Source organism: Zalophus californianus, chromosome 4, assembly GCF_009762305.2.
Source record: "Zalophus californianus isolate mZalCal1 chromosome 4, mZalCal1.pri.v2, whole genome shotgun sequence".
Lineage (NCBI taxonomy): Eukaryota > Metazoa > Chordata > Mammalia > Carnivora > Otariidae > Zalophus > Zalophus californianus.
In genome coordinates, this window is record NC_045598.1 from 92,110,585 (window position 1) to 92,136,556 (window position 25,972).

General features: G+C 51.4%; 2 protein-coding genes across 8 annotated transcripts; one reads left to right on the forward strand and one right to left on the reverse strand.

The window, feature by feature from the left end:
* Nucleotides 1-288: 288 nt before the first annotated feature.
* LOC113927144 (cytochrome b561 domain-containing protein 1) lies at nt 289-9,942 on the forward strand. Of its 6 annotated transcripts, none has more exons than XM_027602840.2 (3): nt 289-379; nt 1,796-1,833; nt 2,429-9,942. In XM_027602840.2, the coding sequence occupies exons 2-3, from the start codon at nt 1,822-1,824 to the stop codon at nt 2,930-2,932; spliced, it is 516 nt and encodes a 171-aa protein (XP_027458641.1). In that variant the 5' UTR covers nt 289-379; nt 1,796-1,821; the 3' UTR covers nt 2,933-9,942. The 6 variants fall into 6 exon arrangements, with proteins under 6 accessions (XP_027458641.1, XP_027458614.1, XP_027458620.1 ...); XM_027602813.2 differs by lacking the exon at nt 289-379 and adding an exon at nt 1,076-1,266 and having other exon boundaries at nt 2,381-9,942; XM_027602819.2 differs by lacking the exon at nt 289-379 and adding an exon at nt 1,076-1,266.
* A 149-nt stretch (nt 9,943-10,091) lies between these two features.
* On the reverse strand, nt 10,092-15,629 carry AMIGO1 (adhesion molecule with Ig like domain 1). 2 transcript variants are annotated; one of them, XM_027602796.2, is made up of 2 exons: nt 15,364-15,629; nt 10,092-14,887 (listed from the first exon to the last, which is right to left on the reverse strand). In XM_027602796.2, exon 2 carries the CDS (start codon nt 14,820-14,822, stop codon nt 13,341-13,343), a length of 1,482 nt encoding a protein of 493 aa, XP_027458597.1. In that variant the 5' UTR covers nt 14,823-14,887; nt 15,364-15,629; the 3' UTR covers nt 10,092-13,340. The 2 variants fall into 2 exon arrangements, with proteins under 2 accessions (XP_027458597.1, XP_027458605.1); XM_027602804.2 differs by having other exon boundaries at nt 10,092-14,922.
* Nucleotides 15,630-25,972: the final 10,343 nt, after the last annotated feature.

A 25,972-nucleotide genomic window follows, 5' to 3' on the forward strand; every position in this document is an offset into this window, starting at 1 on the left:
CCCAGAGATGACTCCGGTCCCGTTGGGAAGGGAAACTTGACCGGGGCAAGGGAGCCAGTCCTCTGGCTCTCCTCTCAGGTCTTTGCCCTGAGGGTCTGTGGGAGTTCGCCCGGGCCCTTTTCCAGTCTTCCAGCAACGCTGGGCCTCCATCCTGTCTCTGAACTCAGTCTCTTCAGCTGTTCCTGCCCTTGCCGCCTCGCCCTAGCAGCCTTATTTTCTCAACTATGGGGGGAGCTCGATGTGAGTTGGTAACTGCTCTCAGGATGTCCGGGATTTCTGTGGGACAGCCTGTTTTGGCCCCTGTCCCTGGCCTGTGGGTTTGCTCCAGATAGGCCTCCTTAAGCTGAACCACACCTCTTTGGAGGCAGAAAGGGGAAAGGTAGGATCGCTTAGAAAACTTCTGGTGTGGGAGGCAGCAGGAGTGTGGGAGGTCCTGGTCCCTCAGGGTCACCTGGCCCCCCAGGGCCAAGCAGATGGTGTGGAGGTGGGAAGGGCTAGCAGTGCCCTGGTTCTTCCATTTATCCCACTGGAGGCTGTTGTGCCGATAGGGGTGACACTTGCCTCTCCCAACTTGGGTCCTCAAACCTGAACTCACCAGGCACGGGCACTAGTTTTTGGCCTGGTCCTTACCTTCCAGTGTCCTTGCTTTTAGGCAGGGAGGACTCTTAACTCCCTTAACAAGACGGAAGAAGGGATGGCAGGAGGGTGTGGGCAGGCCGAGAAATCCAGTGTTTCTGGAAGGCGGTTCCAAGCGCTGGTTTCACACTCTTGGTTCAGTGCACGGAGTTTGTGATTGGGGTTTGGGGGAAATCCGTTGCCATAAGTGTAATTTCCACAGGCTACTTGAGACGTAAGCCCTTGTGGCCATAAAGATTACAAATGAGGTTGACCGAAGAAACCAGGCTGGCCGCCCCGCTGTCTACTCCGCTTCTGCCCCCGGGGCTCTCCAGGGCCGACGCGCTTTCCCCCCAGCCCCCAGGGGGCGCTGTGGGCAAGGCCGCCGTACTGCCGGCGGCGGCCGGGGGAGGGGCCTCTCCCGCCGCTGCGGCCGCCTCCACGATCGCAAACCCGGAAGGCGCGCTCCAGCAGCTGGGAGTGTGCGCCGGCCCGGCCCGGCCATGCAGCCCCTGGCGGTAGGTCTGGTTCCCGCTCCGGCGAGGGAGCCGAGACTGACCCTCTGCCTGCGGACAGGAAGTGGGATCTTGGCGCACCTGGTGGCTTTAGGCTTCACCATCTTTATGACTGTGTTGTCCCGGCCAGGAACCAGTGAGTGTGCAAGGCGGGGCGGGGCCAGGGAAGGGGGGGCGGAGCCGGGATATGCTGGGGGAGCGTCGCTGGGAGCGCTCCGAGATCTGGAGTGGGGACCCTCCCCCGCCTCAGTGGAGGGGCGAGCTGTGGAGGGGTAGTAACGGCGAGGTGGGGCGGGCCCCGGGAGGTGGGTCCTGGAAGGGTGGGGCTTTGGGCGCGGGAGTGGGAAGGCAGACACTCAGTTGAACTCACCAGTTCATCAGAAGCGGAGCCCCGCGTGGAGGATACAAGTAAAGGAGGCCAAGGTCCATTCTAGGACTGGGCTGACAGCTGCGAGCTGCCGGATGGGGAACCCAGGCCAGACGGGTTTGTCCCCTTGGTTGCTCACCTTAAGGCCCATTGGCTGCTCCGCTTTGCACGGAGTTCCTGATTCGGGCTGGGAATGGTACACTGGCCTGTCCCCTGTAGCCGGATTCTTTGGGCTCCAGCCAGCCACAGGGGCAGAAACATGGTGCCCAGCCGTCAGTCTGTTCTCTTTGATTCTTAGGTCTTTTCTCCTGGCACCCTGTATTCATGGCCTTGGCGGTGAGTTTGGGCTTCTTTTCTGCAGCTGATTTGTTTGGAAATGCCCCCTAGGGAAGCATCCAGCCTTCGCAGGTTCAGCCCTTCTAAGGCTCAGAGAGGTGGGGGAAAGAGCAAGGGCCCCATCTTCCCCTGCAACCTAATTGGGAGACATGGAAGGCTGGGCTGTAGTTAGTGTCAGGTGGTTGAGGGGGGTTGGGAGGGTATGGAAGATGTGTCTTTCTCCCCTAGAGTCTGAAAGGAGGAAGTAGAAGTGGTGCTGTCCAGGCACCCCCCAGCTCCCCCCCCCCCCCCCCGGCAAAGTTCAGGAGGCAGTTTAACATTTGCTAAAGATTTGCTTAACATTGGGCAAGAAATGGGGAGTCATCATTGCCTGTGGAGGAAGTAGGCATGGAGGTCAGTCTGAATGATAAGACTTCCACTCAGGTGTTGATTCTCACTTGTGCCCGGAAGTGCTGACTTGTGAGGCAGGAGGTCCTGGTGGGAGATCTTTAGCCTCCACCCTTTGTCGTCCCTGTTTAGATGTGTGAGAGCACCTCCTTTTTCTTAGGCCTCCACGCTGGGCCTGAGGCTCACTGGCCCTCTCCTGTGTTCACAGTTCTGCCTCTGCATGGCTGAGGCCATCCTGCTCTTCTCGCCTGAACACTCCCTGTTCTTCTTCTGCTCCCGAAAGGCCCGGATCCGACTCCACTGGGCAGGGCAGACCCTAGCCATCCTCTCTGCAGCCCTGGGCCTGGGCTTCATCGTCTTCAGCAGGACCCGCAGTGAGCTGCCCCACCTGGTGTCCTGGCACAGCTGGGTCGGGGCTCTGACACTGCTCGCCACTAGTGGTCAGGCACTGTGTGGGTTCTGTCTCCTGTGTCCTCGAGCAGCCAGGGTCTCAAGGGTGGCTCGCCTCAAGCTCTACCATCTGACTTGTGGACTGGTGGTCTACCTGATGGCTACAGTAACGGTGCTCCTGGGCATGTACTCGGTGTGGTTCCAGGCCCAGATCAAAGGCACAGCCTGGTACCTGTGCCTGGCACTGCCCCTCTATCCGGCCCTGGTGATCATGCACCAGATCTCCAGCTCCTACTTGCCAAAGAAGAAAATGGAAATGTGAGTTCCTGCGAACTCTGAATGTAGGTGGGACACTTGCCTCGGACTTAAATGTTCCCTTTGGTGACCTTCAGGGGATCCATTTCAGAAGTGGTAGGGTTTTTGCACTTCTTAGCTGGGCCAAGGGCTGCAGAAACCCAAATTGCTATTTCTGATGACTACTCAGTGGGCTGAAATGGGGAAGTATACTGGGTGCATTGGAAGGTGATGGGGGTGGGGTGCTTGATCCTGAAGCCTCCACTCTTGATGGGAGACGGAAGTGTTGGATGGTGGTGGTGATGGTGTTCGCAGTCATTTCTTGCCTGTGTACCCGATGGAGAATTGGGTTCTGGTAACTTATGAGTGACAGCAGTGGTTTTTGGGGTCTTCAGGAAAGCAGTGTGGAGAGAGACCCTGGGTTATGGTTCCTGTAGGATCTACTGGGCAACCTTAGGCAAGTCACGTGTCTCGGGACCAGTTTCTGCATCTGTGTCATGGATGCGTTTCTAAACAATCTCCAACATTCAGTGTCTATCAGGTTGATGCCACAGAACACACTCCCCGCTCTGGACTATGGGCTGGACCACTAAGCCGACTCAGGACGTCATTCCCTCTGCAGGGACAGGTCTGCTCTCGTGGCCTTCCAGGAATCTGCCAATTGGGCTCCTGGACTAGGGCACAGGGGGTCAGGCACTGTGGAGAGAAGAGTCCCAGATAGGCTCTCTTGAACTCCAAGACAATTAAAAGCACTAAAGTCACTTTAAAGCTTTTGTAGGAACAGAAGGGCATTGGCTTCAGCAAGGCTCTGGCTCCTGGCTGGGCTTCTTAGCTCAGTTAAGAACGTCCTTCAGCCCACCTCAGAATCTGGGCTTGAGGGCTGCAGGACATGAGCGAGCGCCTTTCCCTGCCAGGCATTCTGAGCGGTACAGTAGTCCTGAGCATCTCCTAGCCCTTCCTTGTTCTCAGGTACTTGCCCTAGCACATAGCTTTGTGGAGGGAATCCAAAGCTTTTAGAACAAAGTGAGAGCTAGGAAATGGGATAGGGCTTTTCTGATCTAGGAAAAACAAAGTCTCCCTGGTTCCCCTTCTCAGCTAAGCTCTTCTCAGTTGCTGTCTCTTGCCAGCTCTTCGGCCCAGGATGGGGCTGAGTGTGGCGCCAGCTGGCAAAAAAAGGGCTGGGCCCTCTTCCCTGCAGAAACCCCCTCCTTGTTCCAAACTGAAGGTAGTGCCCCAGACTGCCCTTAGTGGTGAGCTGGGTGCCAGACTGGTTAATAGTGGTCTGGCTCGGTCAGGGTAGGGGGGCGGGGGTGGGGGTGGGGATGGGACCTCCATAGATCATGGCAAGGACTGAAGACAGCCACGCCAGGAAAGCTGGTGTTGAGGCAGGTAGACAGCTCAGTGGAAGCTCTGGGAGGCCTGGGTGTAGGGGCTGGAGCCCCAGGTCCCGGGAGCAGGGCAGGTATTCCTAGAAGGCAGTAATTTAGGTGCCCCAGGTCTTCCTAAGATTGAAGACCTCCCTCTCTGAGTGGTTCAGAAGCAAGGAGACTGGTATGGTTTAACAATCCAGGCATGGGGTGTCCTCTGAGTGAATCTCTGGGGGGTCTCTGCTCTTCAGAGGGTGATTATTCCTGTCTCCTTGCCTTCTCTCCCCTCTGAGACTACCCAGTGTGGTCTGGACTCGGAAGAGATGGCTCCTGGCGCCGCATGAAGGACATTCTTATCTAGGGTCACTTTGCTCGGGGACTCCATCTCCTCTCCCCCCGTCACAGCCAGTGCTGGGAGTCTCACTGTCTCCAGCAGGGTGACAGGGCGGGGTGAGGTTCACCAGCTTCCGCGAGCCAAGCAGCCAGGGCCCCAAAGCCTGAGCCTGCCTGAGGTGTTGCCTGCTCCCAGGTGGTGCGGAGGCTGCCGGGCGGGCTGACAGCCGGCATTCTGCGGGGGCTGTGCCAGCTGATGTCTATTCCCAGCCCTCGGAGGAAGGGGGAAGTCATTTATATTCTGCAGGAGGAAGGGGCCCCAGCTGGCACCTCTCTGACCAGGAGGCCTGTAGGGCAGGGGCACAGGGCCGAGAGGAGGGCACAGGTGGTCTTCTGCGGAGCCTGTCTGACTGCAGTATGGGGAGTAGGTCACCAGGAGGAGCCCTTCTTCCCCGGCGGCCAGATTGTTGGGGGGTACTTCCGGCCCCCCTCCTGTGTCTCTCCCTCCATCGCCACCTGCCCTCACGTCCTGGGGCAGCAGCTGGACAACCATTAGACCTCAGTGCCAGGGCACTCTTCCTCCCACTGGGAGCTGGGTGGCTGCCTGCTGCATGCACCTCCTGCTCGTGTGCATTTCCTCCTCCGCAGGCCCTCTGGCCCCCCCAGCTGTCTGTATCTCCCCATCTGGGTTGTTAGCTGGGCACCTCGGCAGTGAGGCAGAGGCCTTGGGGGGAAGAAGCAAATGGCTGCCCTTTTGCCCTTGTTCTCTGGCTAGGGAAAGATGCTAGTAGTCAGCCTGTTTTGCCTTAAAAAAAAAAGCGGGGTGCTCAAATTAAAAAAATGCATGTCATTTGCACAGATTTGCATATCAGGCTCACTAAGACTTGATTCCAAATATGATTATATTTCAGACTCAACCTTGAGGACATTAGAAATGTAGATGTTTTTTGTAACCAAATCCAAATGGTAACAGGATTACTGTTCTGGGTTCAGACCCTCCCCCCCTCCAATCTTTCCCAGTAACCACTTCTTCCCTGGAGCCCCACCCGGGCTGGGGTTGGTGTTGAATGGCAGGAGCTGTGTGTCTGGGGAAGCCTTCCAGCCTCACCTTGGCTGTTGAGCTGCGTCGAAGGTAAGCTGCTGTCCCTTGCCAGCCTGTTCCTCCTCTCCTTACCGGCCCCCAGGGCAGACTGCCCCTCCCAGTCCCTGACACCCCACCCTTCCACCCCGCCCCCGTGCGTGGCTGCTCTGGGTCTTGTTTTTCAAACCTCACTGTGGGAGATCCAGGCATCCTCCCTGAGCCAGCTGGCTGCAGCACCAAGGCCTGCTCAGAGTTAATAATAATCATTAGCTTCACAGCGCTGGGGCCTTTCAGCTCCAGAGCTCTAGGCACTTGCAGGCTGAGTCAGCCAGCCCTCACCTTCCCCCTCCTCCTGGGCTGCTGGAGTGTAATGGAATGGGGAGAGGAGGGGGGTCAGAGGCTCACTTCCCAGCTGAGGCTTGAGGCTTCTTTGCTCTAGGGCGTGGGCCCTGAGCACCCTCTGAGAACATTGCTAAGGCCTTTTCACCTGACAAAAATCAAGACGTGGGGATCACAGTGTAGGCTCCTCTAGGCATGCTGCCCTTCCCTCTGTTATCAGTCTTGACTTTCAGAGGACATCCCTGGTCCTGATGCCCCAGTCTCAGCATTTCTGGGGGCCCTCTGCAGGCTTAGGGAGCAGGGAGGCTTCTGGGTTAGTGCTCTGTTGTCCCTGTGTCTGGTTGACATAAGAGCCAGTGTCTCAGGCAGCAAAAAGTGCATTGACCCAGGACCCAGGAAAGCTGCAGTCTGTCTGTTCGGCTCCTAACAACGGTGTGGCCAGAGGCAAATGGCTCACTGCTCCACCTGCCTTAGGGATGTTGGGTCAGAGCAGAGAATTTATGTTAACAGGCATTGGAAAGTCCAAAGCATTAAACAAATGGAAACAGGTGTGTTTACAAGTATGCTCTTGTCCTTGACTCTCTCTTAATTGGCATGACTCTGGGTTTGATGCTGCTTTTAGGGAGGCAATCAACGGTTATGGATAATGATGCCAAAGGGACCCAAGTCTCAGAGAGGTTGTGTTGTTGGCCATGGTAAGGGAACACACACACACACACACACACACACACACATACATTTCCTCCTCCTAGATGAAAGATCAGCTGTCATGCACTCTGGTCAGGAATGCCACCAAGGTTATGAGCCTAGCGAAGCCCGTCCTAAGTGCTGCCTGCCTGGTGGTTTCAGGGCATGGGGCTGATTGTAAGTCTGGAAATCAGTGCACTTGTCCCCTCGTCCAGCCTGAAGTTCCTGGACCAGGTCACAAGTCTGTCTACATCTCTCCTACCTTAATTCTGCGCTTCTGAAGGACAAGTGCAGCAGACAAGGCAGGAAGGCAGGAGCAACAGTAATGGACACGACACTGCCCCCCTCCCCCCATGCCGGTTTCCCCTGTAGCCCCAGGCTGAGCAAGGCCTGCCTCAGGCCCTCATAACAGGTGCTGGAGATGCAGAGCTGTGACACGTGTAGCTTGGTCACAGGCTCCTGGAGGAGGATCAGAGTCCCCTCCTCCTTACAGGATTTTATAGGAATTAAAACACACTTACACCCCCCCCCCCCCCACAGGAAAGCAGTTCTACTTCCATGTTAAATTAGGGGAAGGATACTTTCTGTTCCATGTGTCTTGAGAACTGCCAGCAGTCGGCCTGGGGTGCACACACAGAGGCAGGAACCACAGCAGTGCAAGGCTGTGTATTGTGTATTCAGGTTTTTATCTTGTTTTTTCCCAGCCTGGGATCCAGCAGTGAGACACTGGTCAGGTGTTGTGGGCATAGCCCGGCATGTCTCACCAGCGCAGGCATGGAGAAGACATGGGTGACAATGCAGAACCACAGGCCCCAGACTTGAGGGTGGTTTGAAGGAGACAGTTCTTAGCATGGGGCTAAGCTTAAAGCAGACCCAAAATACCTCCAGTAAGACAGCCTTCCCCCACCCATCCGCCCAGAAGGCTTGGCTAGTCCCCAGTGTACAGGGAATAAGAGCCCCAGTTTTTAATCTACCCGTTATTGTCAGAATTTCCCAGATGATTTTTTTTAACCTCCGCTAAAAGCAGATTAAATAGCTACTTCAGGCCATTCTGTGATACCAGAGGATTCAACTCTTTGTCTCACTGTATGCATGAGGGGCCCCCAGCACCCTCTCTTTAAAGCGGACTGTGAGTTATCCCACTGTGCTGAGGATGCCCAGGACTGAGCTGGGCCTTTCTGGCTAGACCCCACCAAAAGCAAAGTATGGCCAAGCAAGGGAGCAGTGGAGGTGAGGGGAATTCAGCACCAAGTTATGTCCAGCTACAGTGCTCCTTCACCCTGTGTGCATGTTTGTGCACAGACACACATGTGCATACACACACCCCTAACTTTGGGGCCAATGACTCTCACCTTATGTATGCCAGTGCCATAGGGTGCCTGGAAGTCTCCCTGCCGGGCTCCATGTCCTGGCTCACAGAAGGATGGTCCTCTCAGGCCACAGTTCCATGCCCTCTATGTTTCTGGGACAGTAACCACGCTGACGTAGACTGGAAGGCCTCAGGGCAGGTCTGTGTATCTTTACCACTTGGGATTTCCTGTCCAATAGCATATAAGCCTGATGAAGAGGCTTGATGTGGCAGCTACTTTAGCTTTCCTCTCTCAAGCCCCACGAGAGGAAGGAAAGGCTCGCTGCAGCCTGACCAGAAAAGCCAACCTTCCTACTGCACAGGTCTGAGCCTTTTCTACAGTGTGGATGGGGAAAGCAGCTTCACAGTATTTTCCTGGGAGACAAGGTAAAGCGGTACAAGAACTACAGCTGCAGAAGGGAAGGAGGTGAGAGCTCAAGAGGAAGGGAGACGAGGCTGGCCAGTGCAACTGAACTCTCAACTTCTGTTCTCCAAGGCACCTGTCCTATCAGCCTCCCCCACTCCCCTGAAATGCCACTAAGAGAAGCTAAGGAGAGTGCCGCAAGACATGGCAGACAAAATTGCACGTCTTGACCAGAACTTAGGGAGTTTCTTGTGGCTTGGGGGTGGGGGGCCTGAGATGCAGCCATGGACTTCTTTGGCATGATGGGGGAAAACAGCACCAAAACTTTTCAGGCTCAGAGTCAGGGCTTGGCACAGGCCATGATGCGAGAACACCCAGCAGTCTTCCCAGACCCGTTCTCTTTACCGGCGTCCTCGTGGCCAACGTCAGCTGCAGCAAAAACTGCTTTGAAAAGATGAAAAAGTGCCATGTAAATGTAGACTATGGGGGCACTCTGGCATCATCTGCCATTTCACTTGCCTGCCAAGGTTGATTTGTCTGATGTGGCTGGTGAGGTGTCTCCTTCGGTGGTTCCTCAGGAAGAGAGCAAGACAACTCTCCAGACAGAGGAGGGCTGCCCTTTGGTCAAGATTTTATCAATGTAGGGAATTAGGTAATGATTCAAATTCCGGCTTTTAATTTCTGTTTTCCTTAGACCATTTCCTCTCCCCTCTTGGACTCTACCATGACGATCTCCTTCCAGAAGTACCAAGAGAGTAGCCAAAGAATTTGCATGTTCAGCGTTTAGTAGAACCGGGTCCAATTTCTGGTAGGCTGTGTCTGTACCAAGAACGTGAGGGTTGCATTTCTCAGTCTACGCAATGCCTAGGATGCATTAAACTGTCAATGAATATTAACCTGCCCATTCAATGAATATGCTTTGAGCCAAACTAAGATAGTTACCATTTATAGTATGAAAAAAATACAGGTAATAACCAAAATACTGAAACTGAGCTGCTTTCCACCAATTCTTTTAATCCAGTGCAAGCGTTTTTCCATATCACAGTTAGTAGGCTTCATCCAGACTTTTAAGAGAACTCTGTAGGGAGGCGGCCCTCCTCCCCAGGGATCCAGGAAGACTTCATTATCCACAGGATGTAGCCCCAAGTTAAAGAATTTCTAAACTCTCCTGCTATAGCATCAGTGATGTTTCTTATGAGAATCTATCAGGTCGGGAAACTGGTCATCTGGCCCAAACCAGCCCCACTGCTGGGTTTTGTATGGTGTGTGAGCTAATAAGAGTTTTTATATTTTTAAATGGTTGAAAAAACTCAAAAGCCGTGTGAAAATGATATGAAATTCAAACTTCAATGTCTGTAAATAAAGTTGTACTGGAACCACACTCTGCAGCTTATGTACTGTCTGTGGTGACCGTCCTGCTACAGTGGCCCAACTAAGTCGCTGTAACAGAGAGCGCCCGGCCTGCAAAGCCTAACGTATTTACTGTCTGGCTCTTCACAGAAAAAAGTTCATTGACCCTGGTCTATTTTCATGCCTGGATGTGGACTCTGCCCTTGCCTTTATAACGGCACTTAAATATTCTCTCTTTAGGCCACACACTTCTGAGGCACAGTGAGCCCTACCCACAGGCTGAAAAGATAAATGAACCAGTCACAGATTGCCAGAACAGAGACTCAAGCCAGGTTTAATGATCATAGTCTAGTTTTCAGAGCCCAGAGGCTCCAAGGTTTGCCAGCCTGGGTGTACATAAGTGGGAGGGATGGGGTCCTGGACACAGGGAGGCCTGCTTGCTTCGCCAGCAGGGCGACAAGAAAGTACAGAGGTAAGAACACACAGAAAATGGGAATCAGTCAGCTTTACTGTCCCCAGCTGGGCTGTCCCCTCTCCTGGCCCCTTCCTAGGAGCCCCATAAATACAGGCAAAGAAAAAAAGATCACAAATAATCACATAGATTGTACAGCCCTGTCATATTCTGTCTCCAGGGACACCTGCTTCCTGGGAGATACGTCTGGTTTATGGGTTCAGGGTGGGGGGAAGGGAGGGAGGGATTTCTCAGCTTTTTCCTATTATCAGACCTGGCAGTTTCCAACATGAGGTTCTAGTGAGCTTATATATGCTGAGTACCTAATCACCCAAGTAGAAAGCTACCTTTGGGTTCTATCAACTGAAACGACGGGAAGAAGCTAATCAGTTCACTCTCCTGGTGGGGCAGCCAGACACATCTACCAGTCTTTCAAACGAGGGGCCTACCTAGTGGATAGAGTAGGGAGACATAGGGCCTCAGGGTCTTTTCTTATTCCTTAAACGGGGTAGGACTTCTGAAGAAAATGGCCCTCCTAGTCCTCAGGAGCTCAGAATGCTCCAGAAGGCCAACTTCATTTGACATTTATCCTAAAGATTTTCAGAGCCCTAGGTGGTGCCCAGTGGGAAACTGCAGCGTGGAGATGAGATTTCCCCTGGTTCCTTAATAAGTCTGAGGAGAGTGGCCTGGTCACTATAGCTCCAGTAACAAAATCCTCAGACGTCTCTGGAATATAACAACAAGACAAGATTTCCTTCATGCCCCTGTCTTTCCAGGGCAGTTAACACAGGAAGAACAACTTACAGCTGCTTGTTCCCCTGCCCGTTTCCTTCTAGGTCCATCATTGACCAAATTCTACATTTCTCATATATATTGTCTTTAATTCAAGAAAGTTTCTGAGGGGTCTGAAGAACCAGCCAGCTCCTCATCATCCCTTCTCCCAGGTGGCCAACCTGCAGTTCTCCTAACTCCAGCCTTTGCAGAGAAGTTACTCAGTGCCATGGAGATGCGGGGAAAGCTTCAGGGAGTTCAGAAATGAAAAGTACAAGTGTTTGTATCTGGGGAGCCTGGCGTGGTCACTGTCTCTCCCATGGGGCAAAGGAGCTGTGTGCATGAAGTTGGGCACATAGGTGGAACCCACTGTGAACCGGGGACATTAGTGGGGACTACAGAATCACTGTCCTGAGGGAAGTCAAGGCGCTAGTGTGCATGCACACTTGGAAGCATGCATACCTAGGAGCATGCAAGTACTTGAGGGAAATGCTGCACCTCTCTTGACAAACTAGGTTACTAAGAAAGGATGGACAGCAGTCTTGACATCCCAGGAACAGACAAGGGAAGATGTTGAGTTCCAGTCCCCTTTCCCAGTCTTAACAGGCAGCGGGAGTCAGGCCCTCCTAGCAAGCAGCCCTCACCCGCAGGTAGAGGACATACCCCTTGGAACCTAAAGAGCAGGTCAGAAAACTAGAAGATCTGGAGAATGTCCAGTGGACAGGGAGCTTGGCTGGGAGAAGGGGAGACACTGAAAAAGACCAACGTCAGAGAACATTTTCACCTTTGCCCTGCTCATCCCCTTGCCAAAGCTAGGAGCACTCATCTCCCGGGGCCTGCAGGATAGTCAAGGGGTGCAGTCAACTCCATACCCAAAATATTCTGCAACCCTGGATGGAATGGAATGTTGGGCCCGCTCTTAAGTTCCTCTGGCCTGACCGTCACAACTGCACCGACCTCTGGCTGAGAGGGATGGCGGTGGCAGAACTTTCCTTCTGAAAGTTTAGTGCCCCCGTCTCTGTTAACAGGACTGCCTGGAACCTTGTGGAGAGGGGCAGGGCTCTAAGCCGCACTCCAACTTGCCATTCTGGGGCAGAGACCACCCAATTCCAACCCCTTGGATGATGAAATCCCATGCTTTGGCTTCGCAGCAGGGTGTCAACATAGAGAAGATACATAACCGGTCCCCTCCATCCCCAAGCCCAGTGTAACGCAGCTGGGGCCAGACTCTCCAGGATTCCTCCATTTGCAGAGCAGCATATTAGGGAAAACTCAATCCCACCTGAGCTTGCTAAGAAGCCTGAGAGAAGAGATGGCATCAGGAAATCAGGTAGGTCCAGCTGGATGCTACATAACAGAGGCTGATTTGCCCCTCCTCTTCCTCCTCCTCCTCGTGTTGAAGAGGCCCCCATCCCAGGTTGGGGCAGGCATGCATAAAAGCTCTGCTTTCAGCAGCCCCCACCCTGGTCTGACACACAGGTACTGGGAACCAAGTGCTAACCAAGGGTTTCACCAACCAGAGAATTTGCAAATCTGGAGTTTATCCTCCAACTACGAGTTTTGTGCCGGCACCTGTGCCGTGACACAGACCCCCACCCCCCACCCCCTCGGTTCATGCTGTATCCCTCTGTGCCACTGATTCCAGGCCCTGGCACAGATACCGCATCTCTCATTGTTGCCATATCTGACAGGCAACAGGCCAGACTCCTGCAGAGATCTGTCCATCCAGGACTCATCGCGAAAGAGAGGCCTTAGTGGGAAATCACAACAGCTTTAGGGAGCATTAATAAGGTCTCAGCCTTTTCCTAACTCATTTTTCCCAAGGTTTCCAATTTCCCCAGCTGTGAAGTGTGACCTCCTGGCCAAAGATGATACTACAGCTCTTCCCCAGTGTGGCTCCTGTGGAAGACCCGCCCCCCAACACACACAACGTCACAGATGTGGGTGGGCAGAGATAGAAAAAAAAAATTTTTTTTTTCCCCAAATGATTTTCTCTTAAGGAGCTAAGGATGACCTCGAAAAAGTTTAGGGAATCTGCTCTTCCCCCCACCCCTTCCTCATTCCCACCCAATTCAGACATGCTCCTTTTCCTCTACCACATGGAGAATTCCCAGGGCTTTGGGTAAGGGTGTAGCACTTGCCTGAGGATTAATATATCCCTATTTGAAAATCGTGGCAGCCACACCCTGGTTGAGGTCGAGCCAGCTATTGTACCCGTGACCAATTCCCTTGAGGTCAGGGGGAACCCACTCCCTTGGGCAGCCAGCCCGCTCTTCCATCCCCTCATATCCTTCAGGGGTGCATTACCTCTCCTGGGGCAGAATCTCCCCACCAACCCATCCTGCTCACACCACAATGGGTGTATCAGAGAAGACCGAGCTGACCGATTCCGGATCCGACATCCTCCGCTGGCCCTTGCCGGTTGCCTCGGGCACTGGCAGGGTGTTGCCTGGCTTGAGCTTGCCATTTTGACCCTGCCCAGGACCAGCAGGTTCCAGGAAGGCCACCCGCCGGTCAAAACCATCGTCCTTGTCCCCACCAGCCATAGGATCGTGGTTGGGGGTGGTGCTAAGCATGGAAGAGCTGAGGCTGTCTCCTTGATGGCTGGATGGTTTCTCGACACCCCGGCACCAGCATCGGCAAGGGGTAAGGTACAGGTATATGAGGACCAGGACCACACTGAGGATGCAGCCCACTAGGGTGGTATAGGCCGTGTTGAGGGTGTCATGGTGGCCATGCAAGGTGAAATTATACACTTTCAACTCCACAGACAGTGTCTCGTTGAAAGCCTCCCCTGTGGCGTAGCAGGTATACACACCCCCATCCTCAACCCGCACCTGCTGGAAATGAAGACTGCCATCCTTGGACACCGTCACCGTGCCGTTGGCCACCTCATCTAGCACCCGTTCATTGCTTGGGGTCACCCACACCTTGGTCATCCCCTGCTGTTTGGTGTCACACTTGATGGTCAAGGTGTCCCCCAGGTGGGCTTCCCAGGCATGCTCCTTGTACTCGCTGCAGTTGAGGAAGCTCAGGTTGAAGACGTTGTGCAGCTTCTTGGAGCTCATGCAGTACAGGTCCTCCTGGAAGTCCATCACGGAGCTCAGCTGCCGGTAGTGCCAGTGTGAAAAGAGCTGGTAGAGCTCACAGTCGCAGTGCAGGGGGTTGTTATGTAGGTACAGCCCATTCTTGATCCACGCGGGCAGCTTCTGCAGGTCGGGCAACGGTAAGTTCTTGAGCTTGTTGGACGAGAGATCCAGGAGGGTGAGTTTGGGGAGCTTGGCTCCTTCCTTGACCAGTTCCAAAGGGAAGCGGGAAATCTGGTTCTGGCTCAGGTAGAGTTTCTGCAGCTGGGCCATGTCGTCGAAGGCGCAGCGGTCCACTGCCACGATGTGGTTATTGTAGAGCAGTAGCACCTCCAGGGCCTGCAGTTCACTGAACAGGAACTCGTCCAGTGTGCGCAGCTGGTTGGAGGAGAGGTCCAGGTAGCGCAGGTTGGGTACGGGGGAAAAGGCCTCGGAGGAGATGAAGTTCAGGTGGTTGTGGCTCAGCAGCAGGGACTGCAGGTGGATCAGGCGCGTGGGGGTCCACTCGGCCCGCAGGCGGCTCAGGTTGTTGTGGCTGAGGTCTAGCAGTGCGGTGTAGCTGGGTAAGGAGTGCGGCACGTTGGGCAGCTGCTGCTTGGAGCAACTGAGGATGTTGCTGGCACACAGGCAGGCAGCAGGACAGCTAACCACAGGACGGCCAGCCCTGGCCGCCTCAAAGAGGAGCAGGAACAAGGACAGCAGCAGGAGCCAGAGGCCTCGCGGGTCTCGCTGGGGTTGCATAGTGTCACTGGGAAGGGCGAGGAAGGCCACCAGGAAGATCGGGGAGAGAGTCACCCGGGCATGTTCTGGTGGGATAAGGAAGGGTCACTTTCACTCCAGGCTTAAGAGAGAGAGAGGAGGGGATTGGGGTCACCAGGGCCTCTGCAGGGAAGGACTGGACCCTTCCTCCTCCCTGCCACACTCCGTCCCCCCACTCCACCCCTATGTTGGGCTAGAAGAGAAACGAAGAGATGCTGGGTAGTTCCCAAGCGCTGTGCCGGCAGTGGGCTCAAAACACTGGGCAGAGGAGGTGAGCACAGGGGCCTACCGGGCTCGGGTCACGGACTGTAGGATGGGGGTATGCCCCGGATGCTAGTTAGGGGCTGCTGGTTTCACAGGGGCTGCACGGGCCGGGTTTGACATTGGGGTCAGCAGGGCCTCTGGGGAAGAGCCGAGGGAAGGTCAACAGGGCACACCTGCTGGGTAGGGCGCCTACTGACAGGGTTGAGGGTTCCCGGGGGCTTGTCGGGGCGGGCACCCCCGGGACCGCTGGTCACTGCACCTGCTCGGCAAGGACGTGTCTCAGCCCATGGCGGGTCCGGGAGCTCCGTCGCGGCCTCCCCCAAGCGGCGCCTCACCGGCCGGCCTGTCGCGGCGCTCGCCTCACGCAGGGGCCCGCGCCCGGCCACATCGCCTCCCGGGGACTTGCCGGGTTCCGCTCCGCTCCCCCGCGCCGCCGCCTCGACCGCTGCACCCGCAGGAGCCCACCGACCACGGCCGCCGCCTCCGGTTCCGCGGGTTCGGCGAGGAGCGGTGCGGGGAGCGGGAGGCGCAGCGATCCGAGCGGAGGGAGCGGCGTGGGGGCAGCGAGCACGGCGCGCGCGCCCGTCGCCGCCGCCGGAGCCTCGGGGCGCGTGCGCGCGGCGGGGGCGGGGCGCACGTGCGTGTGTTTGTGTCGGAGCAGGACCGGCGGCCGCGCGCCAGGTCCTCTTCTCTCCGAGGGAGTGGGGCCCGGGGCCTGGGGACCGAAACCGTCACCAGGGGATTCTGGCCCCTAGCTCCCCTATTGCTTCCTCCACCTTCTTGAATTCTTGTCACTATCCGCCACCCTTCTACCTACCGAAACCGCTCCCAGGGAAACTAGGTCTAGCTGGAATGAATGCGCTGCAACTGACTCCGGGACAAGAAGCGTCACATGTCTTCTCATCCTACAAATTAAAGCCACCTGGCTCAGCTCCCGCCTGTCAGTGTTGGCGGGAAATTCATTAGTCACGTTCTGAGGTTCCCCCACTTCTCTCTCTAGGACTGTGAAGTCTCAAAAATGTGGGGAAAGATTGGGGGAAGAGCCTTGTTTTTGTGTGTGTTTCAGTCTTGTTATTATTCCACCATCGTTGGGGTACCACCGAAGGGTAATTTCCACAGCCTGCAAGCCAGATGGGCAAGAGTGCAGGTAACGGGTTGCTGTCTGTGGTGCATGGCCAGGCCCCAGGGTCCCACCCGCCCAGACGAGACACACACACACACACCTCTTCCAGGCCCCAGGATCCCACCTGCCCAGACTACACACACACACACACACTCTTACTTCGTATAAGACAGGGACGGGCTTCCACTTCTGGAAACTCCAAAACCTTTTCCATATGGAGCAATTCCAACATACCTTCTCTATTACCTAATCCTCAAGGTAAAGCTGGGATGGCGGGGTGGTGAGTGGGAGGTCGGCGTGGTGGTCTTCTTTAAGAAGCTGGGGTTTTGGGTTTTTTTAAAGATTTTTTAATTTATTTGAGAGAGGATGGGGGGAGAGCACATGAGTGGAGAGGAGGGGCAGGGGGAGAGGGAGAAGCAGAGGCTTCACTGAGCCCGGAGCCCAAGGTCGATCCTAGGACACTAAGATCATGACCTCAGCTGAAGGCAGACGTTTAACTGGCTGAGCCACCCAGGCGCCCCTTACCACAAAGAAGCTGTTACCCAGTGTGTGGTGGTGGGGGTTGGGCATGGAATGAGGGAGTTGTAAGAAGAGCTTAGACCTTATAACTCAAGACTATAGCTGTTCTTGGGATGGTAGGCCCTGGGGGAGAAATTACCTTTTTATTCTTCCCAGTCTCTTACAACAGCAGGAGCGAGACTGAAATTAATGTCTCAATACATTAGCCTGCTAAGTTTTAAAAAGAAAGAATTTATATCTGTCACTTATGTTTTACATTGAATTTAAGTGAATGTATTATCTCTTCAAGGGGTATTAGCATGTTAACCTTATGCGTAGTGTGAAAGGTCTTTTCCTGTTCATTTGAGGCATTGGTGATAAGGTGGGGAGAGTATTCAGGGAGTAGGAAATACTGAGATGACGTTGCATCAGTACTCTATTACTGCATAACAAATTACCCCAAAACTCAGTGGCTTAATACAACCACATACATTTAGTGCCTTTCACGGTTTCTGTTGTTCAGAGATTCAGGTGTGGCTTGGCAGGCAGTTCTGGCTTGGAGGTCTCTCAAGCAGTTGCAGTCATATGTCAGATGGAGCTACAGTCGTTGGAAGGCTTGACTGGGGCTAGAAAATCAACTCCACAGAGGCTTGCTTATGGGACTCGCTCTTGCAGCTGGCTGTTGGCAGGAGGCCGTAAAGGCCTCCGTAAAGGCCTCTCCACAAGCCTGCTTGAGTGTCCTCCCAGCATGGTAGCTGACTTCCCTTAGAGCAAGAGATCCAAGAGAGAGCAAGGCAGGAGTCACAATGACCTAGCTCTCCAAGGTCATGTCTGCTATCTCCACCTTGGTCACATGGACCAGCCCTGATTCAATATGAAAGAAGACTACACAAAGGCATGAATACTAGAAGGAGAGGATCATTGGGGGCCATATTGGAGGTTATCACACACATCTTTGAAATCACACCTAGTTTTTAATTTTGAAAAATTTCACACATATGCAGAGGTAGAGAAAATAGTACAATAAACTCTCATATACCCATCATTCATATTCAGTAATTATCAAGGGAATTCCATCATTTATTTTGTATAAGTATCCCTGAGAAACACGTTTTTCCCATCCCATTCCTTACCCCCTATCCTATACTTAGACCATTTAGACTAGTCCTTAGACCCCTTTCTGTTTAAGGGACAAAGGAGAGGCAGATATAAAGAAAGAAGAGCCCTTGGGGCACCTGGGTGGCTCAGTCAGTTAAGCAGCTACCTTTGGCTCAGGTCATGATCCCAGAGTCCTGGGATCCAGCCATGTGGGGCTCCCTGCTCAGCAGTGGAGTCTGCTTCTCTCCCTCTCCTTCTGCCCCTCCTCACCGCTAGTGCTCACTCTCTCTGTTTGAAATAAATAAATAATAAAATAAAAATAAATAAATAAATAAAATCTTTAAAAAGGAAAGAAAGCAAGAAGCAAGCAAGCAATCAAGCCCCTTACGCTGGACACCAGTTTCAAGTGTGGGTGTCTGCAATTCGGAGAGTTTACCGCAAATAGGGTCCTCAGTCAATCCTTTTTTTTTTTTTTCAGCTCATCCAGAAGTGACCATGCCATTTTCAAATTTTAACGTGCATACAGATCACCTGGGGATCTTGTTAACATACAGTTTCTGAATCAAGAGGCCTGCGGTGGGACCCGAGAGTCTGTATTTCTAACAAACTAATAAGGTGATGCAGACCACACTTTGAGTAGCAAGATCTAGAGCTGTGCTGTCCAAATTGGTAGGCACTGGCTACCAATTAAATTACCATTTAAATTAATTAAATTAATTAAAACTAAATAACATTGTAAATCGCCTCTGCAGTTTCCCTTGACTCATTTCAAATGTTCAATAGCCACATGTGGCTAGCTACCCTATTGAACAGAATCACGGAAAGTTCCATTGGATGGCACTGGCACTGAGAATTGACTGATGCTAACTCTCCCACAGCTGCTTTCTAGGCCAGAATAACTACCTATTAATTCACAACAAAAAGAAGACCTTGGTAGGATAAACAGGTTATTTATAGTGGGTATTTATTTCCTCTTGCTGGAATGGTTCAACCCAGTGTTCCTAAATACAATTCAGAAGATTGTTTGGGCAGCTCAGCATTTGAGCAAAAGAGGTTGGGTAAGTCTACTATATAGGTTATGAGACTCGATGATTACTTTTTTCTATACTAGAAGTAGTTTTTTCTTTTCTCAATTACTAGTACTGGCCAACAGAATCAGAAGTGGTGAATGCTGGAGGAAGGCACCCTATTAAGAAGCTACCTTTGACTCCGTTTTAAAGACTCCATGAGGGGGCACCTGGGTGGCCCAGTCGGTTAAGCATCTGCCTTCAGCTTAGGTCATGATCCCAGGGTCCTGGGATCCAGCCCCATGTCGGGCTCCCTGCTCAGCAGGGAGGCTACTTCTCCCTCTCCCTCTGCCTGCAGCTCCCCCTGCTTGTGCATGCACTCTCTCTCTCTGTCAAATAAATAAAATCTTAAAAAAACAAAAAAGACTCCCATGAGGCTGGCCACCCTTCTTTAGGACAATGTAGTCTCAAGAAGGGTGCTGGGTGCACTTAGGTGTTCCTTTCTGTGTGACCCATTTCACATTGTGTGTGTGTTCTTACAGCACTTCTCACCTACTCTTGTCTGTTTACATCCCCATGTAAACATGGGGATGTAAACAATCCCCATTAGATTGTAAGCTCCTTGAGAGGAGGGATTTGCCCCGGGTCTGGCTAGTAGTAGGCACTCAAAATATGTTTGTTGAATTAACATTAATTAACAATTGCATTAAATTAGTACATTTATTTTTTTTAAAGATTTTATTTATTTATTTGACAGAGAGAGACAGAGCGAGAGAGGGAACACAAGCAGGGGGAGTGGGGGAGGGAGAAGCAGGCTTCCCACGGAGCAGGGAGCCCGATGCGGGGCTCGATCCCAGGACCCTGGGATCATGACCTGAGCCGAAGGCAGATGCTTAACAACTGAGCCACCCAGGAGCCCCAAATTAGTACATTTATTATATGTTAGTCTCAGTGCCTGATGTAGAAGTAAGGATAAGCATAGGATTTGGGCTTGGACAAATCACAGCTGTACACGGGCTGTGTGACTTTGGGTATTTCACTTTGTTCTACTAAATCTCATTCCATTATCTGTAAAATGGGAACAATAACAGCACTTGAGCTCACTTCATAGGGTTATTTTGGGGGATCAAATGAGCTAATGTTTGTGGAAAAAAATGCTCATTTTTAAGCATTACCTTTAAAAAAAAAATCCTAGTTTTCTCCATAAGAGTCAGGAGATCCCTTGGTCTTGCTGTCAACATGCATATAAACTACCTTACCCAATTATCTGCCTTATTCCCACATTCTAGGGTATTGCCTATTTGGAGCATACATTCAGATTTACAAGATCTCCTTCACTGGTTTATCTTTTACAATTTAAAAATATTTACAAATTTTAAACAAAAATTTAAACTTAATTTTTTTTTTTTTATTTTAAACATTCTTGGGGCACCTGGGTGGCTCAGTCGGTTAAGTGTCTGGCTTCGGCTCAGGTCATGATCCCAGGGTCCTGGGGTTGGAGTCCCACATTGGGCTCCTTGCTAAGCAGGGAGTCTGCTTCTCCCTCTCCCTCTGACCCTCCCCGCGCCCATGCTTTCGCTCACTTTCTCTCTCTCTCTCTCAAATGAATAAATACAAAATCTTAAAAAAAATTCTTAAACATTCTTATATTTTGTGGAGAACCACAGCGATGTTATTAACATCAGTACCATTTTTGTGGTTCTTGGAGTATCTCTAAAAAGAGGGGGCTCTAAAATGAAGCTATTTCTGGGAGGGGTAGCAATAAAGATTAGTCATTTGTGAAGTATTGCTTAAAGGGCTAAAATGTAAGCCCTTAGCATTGCGTTGAGCCCTTTCTATATATCTAGCAGTTCACCCATGTTACCATTTTTGGTTTGTCCCTGAAGATGCTCAGTTTGGAGGATTCCTGTTGCCATCCCCCCACCCCACCTCCATAAGCTATCACTCATTTCACTGATCCTTTTAACCTTTTAGCGTGCCCGTTAGCATGCCCACCCATCATTTACTGCCCAGGAGGTAAGCATTTCCTCTTTTTGGACAGTTGACATCTGACTCCCCCTTTTTTTTTTTTTTACTCCTTACCCTTTTCCACCTCAACCCTGCCCACGAGCCCGGAAGCTCCACTTGATCTGGAGAAACCCCAAGGATACGGATGTTAACTCTGGGCAGAAGAGGAGTGATTGGCACGGGTGGAGGGGTGCCACAGACACCTTTCAGTGTTCTGGGCTTTTCAGGCTTGTCAAATAAATCTGAGGGCACCTTGTTCAATTTACAGCTCATGTTCTTGGCCAGGGTTATTCTCCTTCCGTAGGCAAGTGATCATTCCTGATGGCTAAATCACGAACACTTTCTTGATTTTTGACCCTCACATATGGACGTCTCAAAATAGCCCAGCACTGAGTCATCAGATAACTGTGTCTTTGAAATATGGCTGACAAAGAAATTCATGGTACAAAATGTTATCTCAGCCTTTAGGGGTGGGGTTCCACCACTACCTTCACCCTGCAGCTGACCAGACATCCCAGGGATGGAAGGCTTCATTCCAAGGCATTGTTACAAAGAAGACTTCTCGGAGCTCCTGCCGTGTGAACCTGGATAACCAAGAGGTCCTCCGAAAGGAGTTTAGGATTTTTTTCATTAACACGTTTTGTCATCAGGGGCACCTGGGTGGCTCAGTCAGTGTCTGCCTTCAGCTCAGGTCATGATCTTGGGGTCCTGGGATCAAGCCCCAAATCTTTGTCCCTGCTCAACAGGGAGCCTGCTTCTCTCTCTCCTTCTGCCTGCTCATCCTCAAGCACGCTCTCTTTCCCTCTCTCTCTCTCTCTCTCACTCTCAAATAAACTTTTTTTTAAAAGCAAGTTTCATCATCAGTCTGGAAATATTTTGTTTTCCTGTAGCTGCAACCCTCTCTTTGGATTTCTAAAGGCTTTATATCTAAAATTAAATTCTAACTAATCTGAGACTTATCAGCAAATTCTTATCATATGAATCCTTGATTAGTTTGTATTATATTTGGGAAGTTAATATTCTAGTTTAGGAAGTCAGCGTTTTGTAATTTGGGGAAGGATTATAGTTAAACTAAATGTTAAATTTACTGTTAAGAACTTTTCTCTTTTCTAAGGCCATTTGACTAACTCTGAATTAATCTTTTTCCTCTAATCATGCTTTTTGAGTCCTTAGCTATTTGTTTATGCTTGAAGTTTCTACTCTTCAACCACATAAACTGTTTTTAGCTGATTCTAAGGCTAATAATCATAATGTTAGCCTGTCCAGCCCCTTACCCATAATGACAGAAATTTAGACTACCAGGCCTAGAAGATACCTTAGCAGTCAAGTTCACAAGCTGGTTCACAGCAGGGCTGAGTTAACCTGGAGAGGGCATGTGGCTTTGTGGTTAAGAGCATAGTCTCTGGATCCAGGCTTCTTGGGATTGTATTTTAGCTCTGCCACTCACTGGGTGACTTGAGCTATTACTTAACCTACAAAATGGGCACAATAAGAAGACCTACCTAATGGGGTTATTGTGGGGATTCATTGAGTTCATGTACCTAACAGAGTCTCTAACATGTAGTAGGCGCTCTATAAGTGTGAGGGGGTAGAAGTGGGCTGCATCCTTTGTCCTTGTTCAGAATTCTTTCTTTTTTTAAAAAAGATTTTATTTATTTATTTATCAGAGAGAGACAGCGAGCGAGCATAAGCAGGGGGAGCAGCAAGCAGAGGGAGAAGCAGGCTCCCCACTGAGCAAGGAGCCCGACACAGGACTCAATCCCAGGACTCTGGGATCATGACCTGAGCCGAAGGTGGACGCTTAACTGACTGAGCCACCCAGGCATCCCAAAGGCCTAGCAGAATTCCATGTGTTAATGAGTGGGAAGCCACGGTGGAAGCTGAGGGAGTTGGTGGAGGGTCCAGGGTCAGCAATAGAACAGTCAGTTCCTATTAGTTCTGCGAGGGCACACACCAGACCAGCAGGAAGGGCAAGGTCCAGATTCCCTGAGCAGGCAGCAGTTCCTTTAAAACCATGGGCAAAGAGGATCCGGCTGCACTCAGTTCAGGTCAGACCATAGCTGGAGTATCAAGTTCAGTTCTGGACAGTTCCTTTACAGTCTGGAACACAGCCGTGGTAGCTGATGGCATGGTCAACAGCCCAGTAATCATATCATCATGCATTCTCTCGCAAACATCTGTTGAACCCCTAGGGCAGACCACTGTCTTGTATGCCTTGGGATGAGACTGGGTGAAGTGGGATGAAAATAGGCTTTAGAAATTGTTTCTTCCCTCCAGGACCTAGAAAGTATGTACGTGGATTCTATTCAATTTAGCAAACATCTCTCAACTGCCTGTTACGTTCAGGACTCTAGGTAGGTGGTGTGGCCTTTGTGGCCCAGTAGAAAGAGCACTGGACTGAGTGTCAAGAGAGCTGGGTTCTAGCCTCACCCCTGTCATCAACTAACTGTATGGCTGTGGATAAATTACTCTGGGCCTCGGTTTTCTTATATGTAGAATGGAAGTTGTAATACCTGCTCCATTGCAAGTACAAATTCCAGAGCCTTTGATCCATGGAACAGGAAATCTCATGGAAAGAGTCTGGGAAGCATTTTGATCATCAGGGCAGTTGGGAAACATTACCCTTTAGGGCAGTGTTCTCCTTGGGTGGGCCCCGGACTGCTTGCCTCAGAGTCTCCAAGGAACTTGATGAGAAAGAGGATTTCAAGGCCCACCTTAGACTTGCTTGGAACCTCTGGGGATGGGGGCTTGGGAATCTGTATGTAAAGTGAAGCCTGGTGATTCTTGGTACCCCCAAATTTGAGAACCACTATTAAAGGAGTTTCATGAGGATTAAATGCAAATGCATGTGAATCCTTTGGTAGCTCATACATGAGGGATGACTTAGCAATGAGACCTTCCATTTTGGTAGGAAGTCATTATAACCACTTCAGAAAGTTGAAGGGTTATGTATCAGTTAGAATCTTTGGAACCACAAAGAAGAGTCATGCCTCATAGTTTTCAGAAGACAGGTTGCTTGCAGGACCCCACAGAGAGGTTTATTTTAGCTAGGGAGTTGTTTTATTAGTTGTCGTCACTGTGGACCCAGTGCTTCCAAGACTCGGAAATGAAACAGTGGTTTAAAATGGCAGAAAGAGGCTTATAGCCCCAGATGTACCCACCTTCTGCGGGTACACTAGGACGTGTACTTCCCCTGTAAAAGGCTTTGAATGAGTCAGATTGCCGCCATCCAATATGGAGAACCCTTTTGAGCAGAATTTCTATCAAGCCCTTTCCTTTGGCCTCCTGTGTGCCCCACCCATATGTGGTCAACTTGAGTATGTGAACTGATCCCCATCCAATCATCTGTGGTTAGAGTAGCAGAGTTAATTTTGCTCATGACACATAACAACTTGGGTATCTTCTTTCTTTAGAAAAGTTAGGAGGGAAAAATCTACAAAAGCAAGCATTTTGAGGCCCCTTGGTTTGTCTAGTGTACATTTTCATGAGGAAGAGGGAGTAAACAAGTGCAGAGTGGCTGTAAAATTTGGTGATACAGACTCCTTTGTGAAACCAAAAGGGAGGATTCCCTCCCCCTAAGCAGAAGGGCACACACACACAATTTTACACACATTTCTTCAGGGCAGGGATCTCATAAAGTTCATCTGTAGAATCCTAGGTGGAGGACCTCTGTTCTTCTGGGCCTCTAAAGGAAGAACTGTGCTACTGGGTAGAAGTGTCAGAAAAGCAGATTTCCATCCCATGGACAGAAACATCTTCTGACATTTCAAATGTCCAGTAATGGATTGTTTCCCATCTTGAGGTAATGATCTTTTCATCACAGGAAGCATTCAAGCAGAGGCCAGGTGACTACTTGGCACAGATGTCCTTTCATGTGTTTGTTCATCCATTCTATCAACACACACCTCATTCACATATAGCAAGAACTCCTGTGAATGTTTAGGAGTAGAAAAATGCAATACGAAGGTAGACACATAAGAAACTGTCTCTGTCCTCAAGTGTCACGGTTTGGTGAAGGAAACTGAGACACAGGTAGTCACAATACATAGTGACAGGTAATATATGAGCCCGTGTATAGAAAGGGCTTAGGAGGCCAGAGGAGAGAATTAAATGAACTTGTGGGGATTGCTGTATAGGGGCAGAGGTTGACCAGATGTCCCCTTAGTCCTCTGTGTGGCAATGGGGACAAGAAGAGGCATGGAAGGGCTTTATCTATGCCATTCCAAACAGATGTACAATATATGGAAACAACCCCAGTGTGCTGCTATGCAAACATAGCTTCAGGACAAGCCCTTCACCTCCCCTTATTCCCCACCTTACAACCAAAATGGCAGCCTCCTAGCCTGTTCTATAGAGACATTCTGGAACTGCTACTGATCTAAGGTTCAGTTCCTCTCGAAGTTATCAAGTCACAGGTCTGAGCCCTTCCCAGGGATTGTTATTTGAATGGAGCACCTTTGGTCTCCTATTTGGGCTGGAAAGATAAGGACTGCCGGTGAGAGGTGAGAACATGCTGGTGAGGATGAGGAAGGAGGCCGGAGGGGGTGCAGGTGAGCCTGGAGCGCCTGTTCTCAAACCTACAGCCATCTCTCCCGTGATTGTTCCAAAGAACTTTGAGGTTTGAAAGCATTTCCTTCCCTCCAGGTTTTTCTTATTTTCTTTGCCTGCTCCCACAGACAGTACACCCGCCCTCTCTCCCTCCCACCAAGGTCACCACTCAGCAGGCTTTGATAAATGTCATCTTTTTTTTAAAAGTCGCCTTGGAAAAAGGCAATTTGACTGCAGCGAGGCAGAACAGGGAGCTGAAGGCCAGCCGCCCTTTATCGACCAGAGCCCAACCCCAAGAACAAAATGAAGAGGGGTATTGCACCGTCTGGGGCTCCTGGGGGACGTCCCAGGGCTGCCTCTTCCCAGGGAGCTGTGCACCCTGTGGAAGCCTACAGCGCCCCTTCCCCCCCCCCCCATCCCGGGGGTCCTATGGTCGGGGCTCCTCCTCCCTCTCCCCAGCCCTTTGTCTGCTACTTGTTTCCTGGCTGGTAACTAAAGGTCCCCGAGAACCCCCACAGCTCTGGGGGCGGGAGCCCTCTCCACTGTGCAAGCAGTGGGCTGCTGATTAGTGTGGGGAATAAATAACA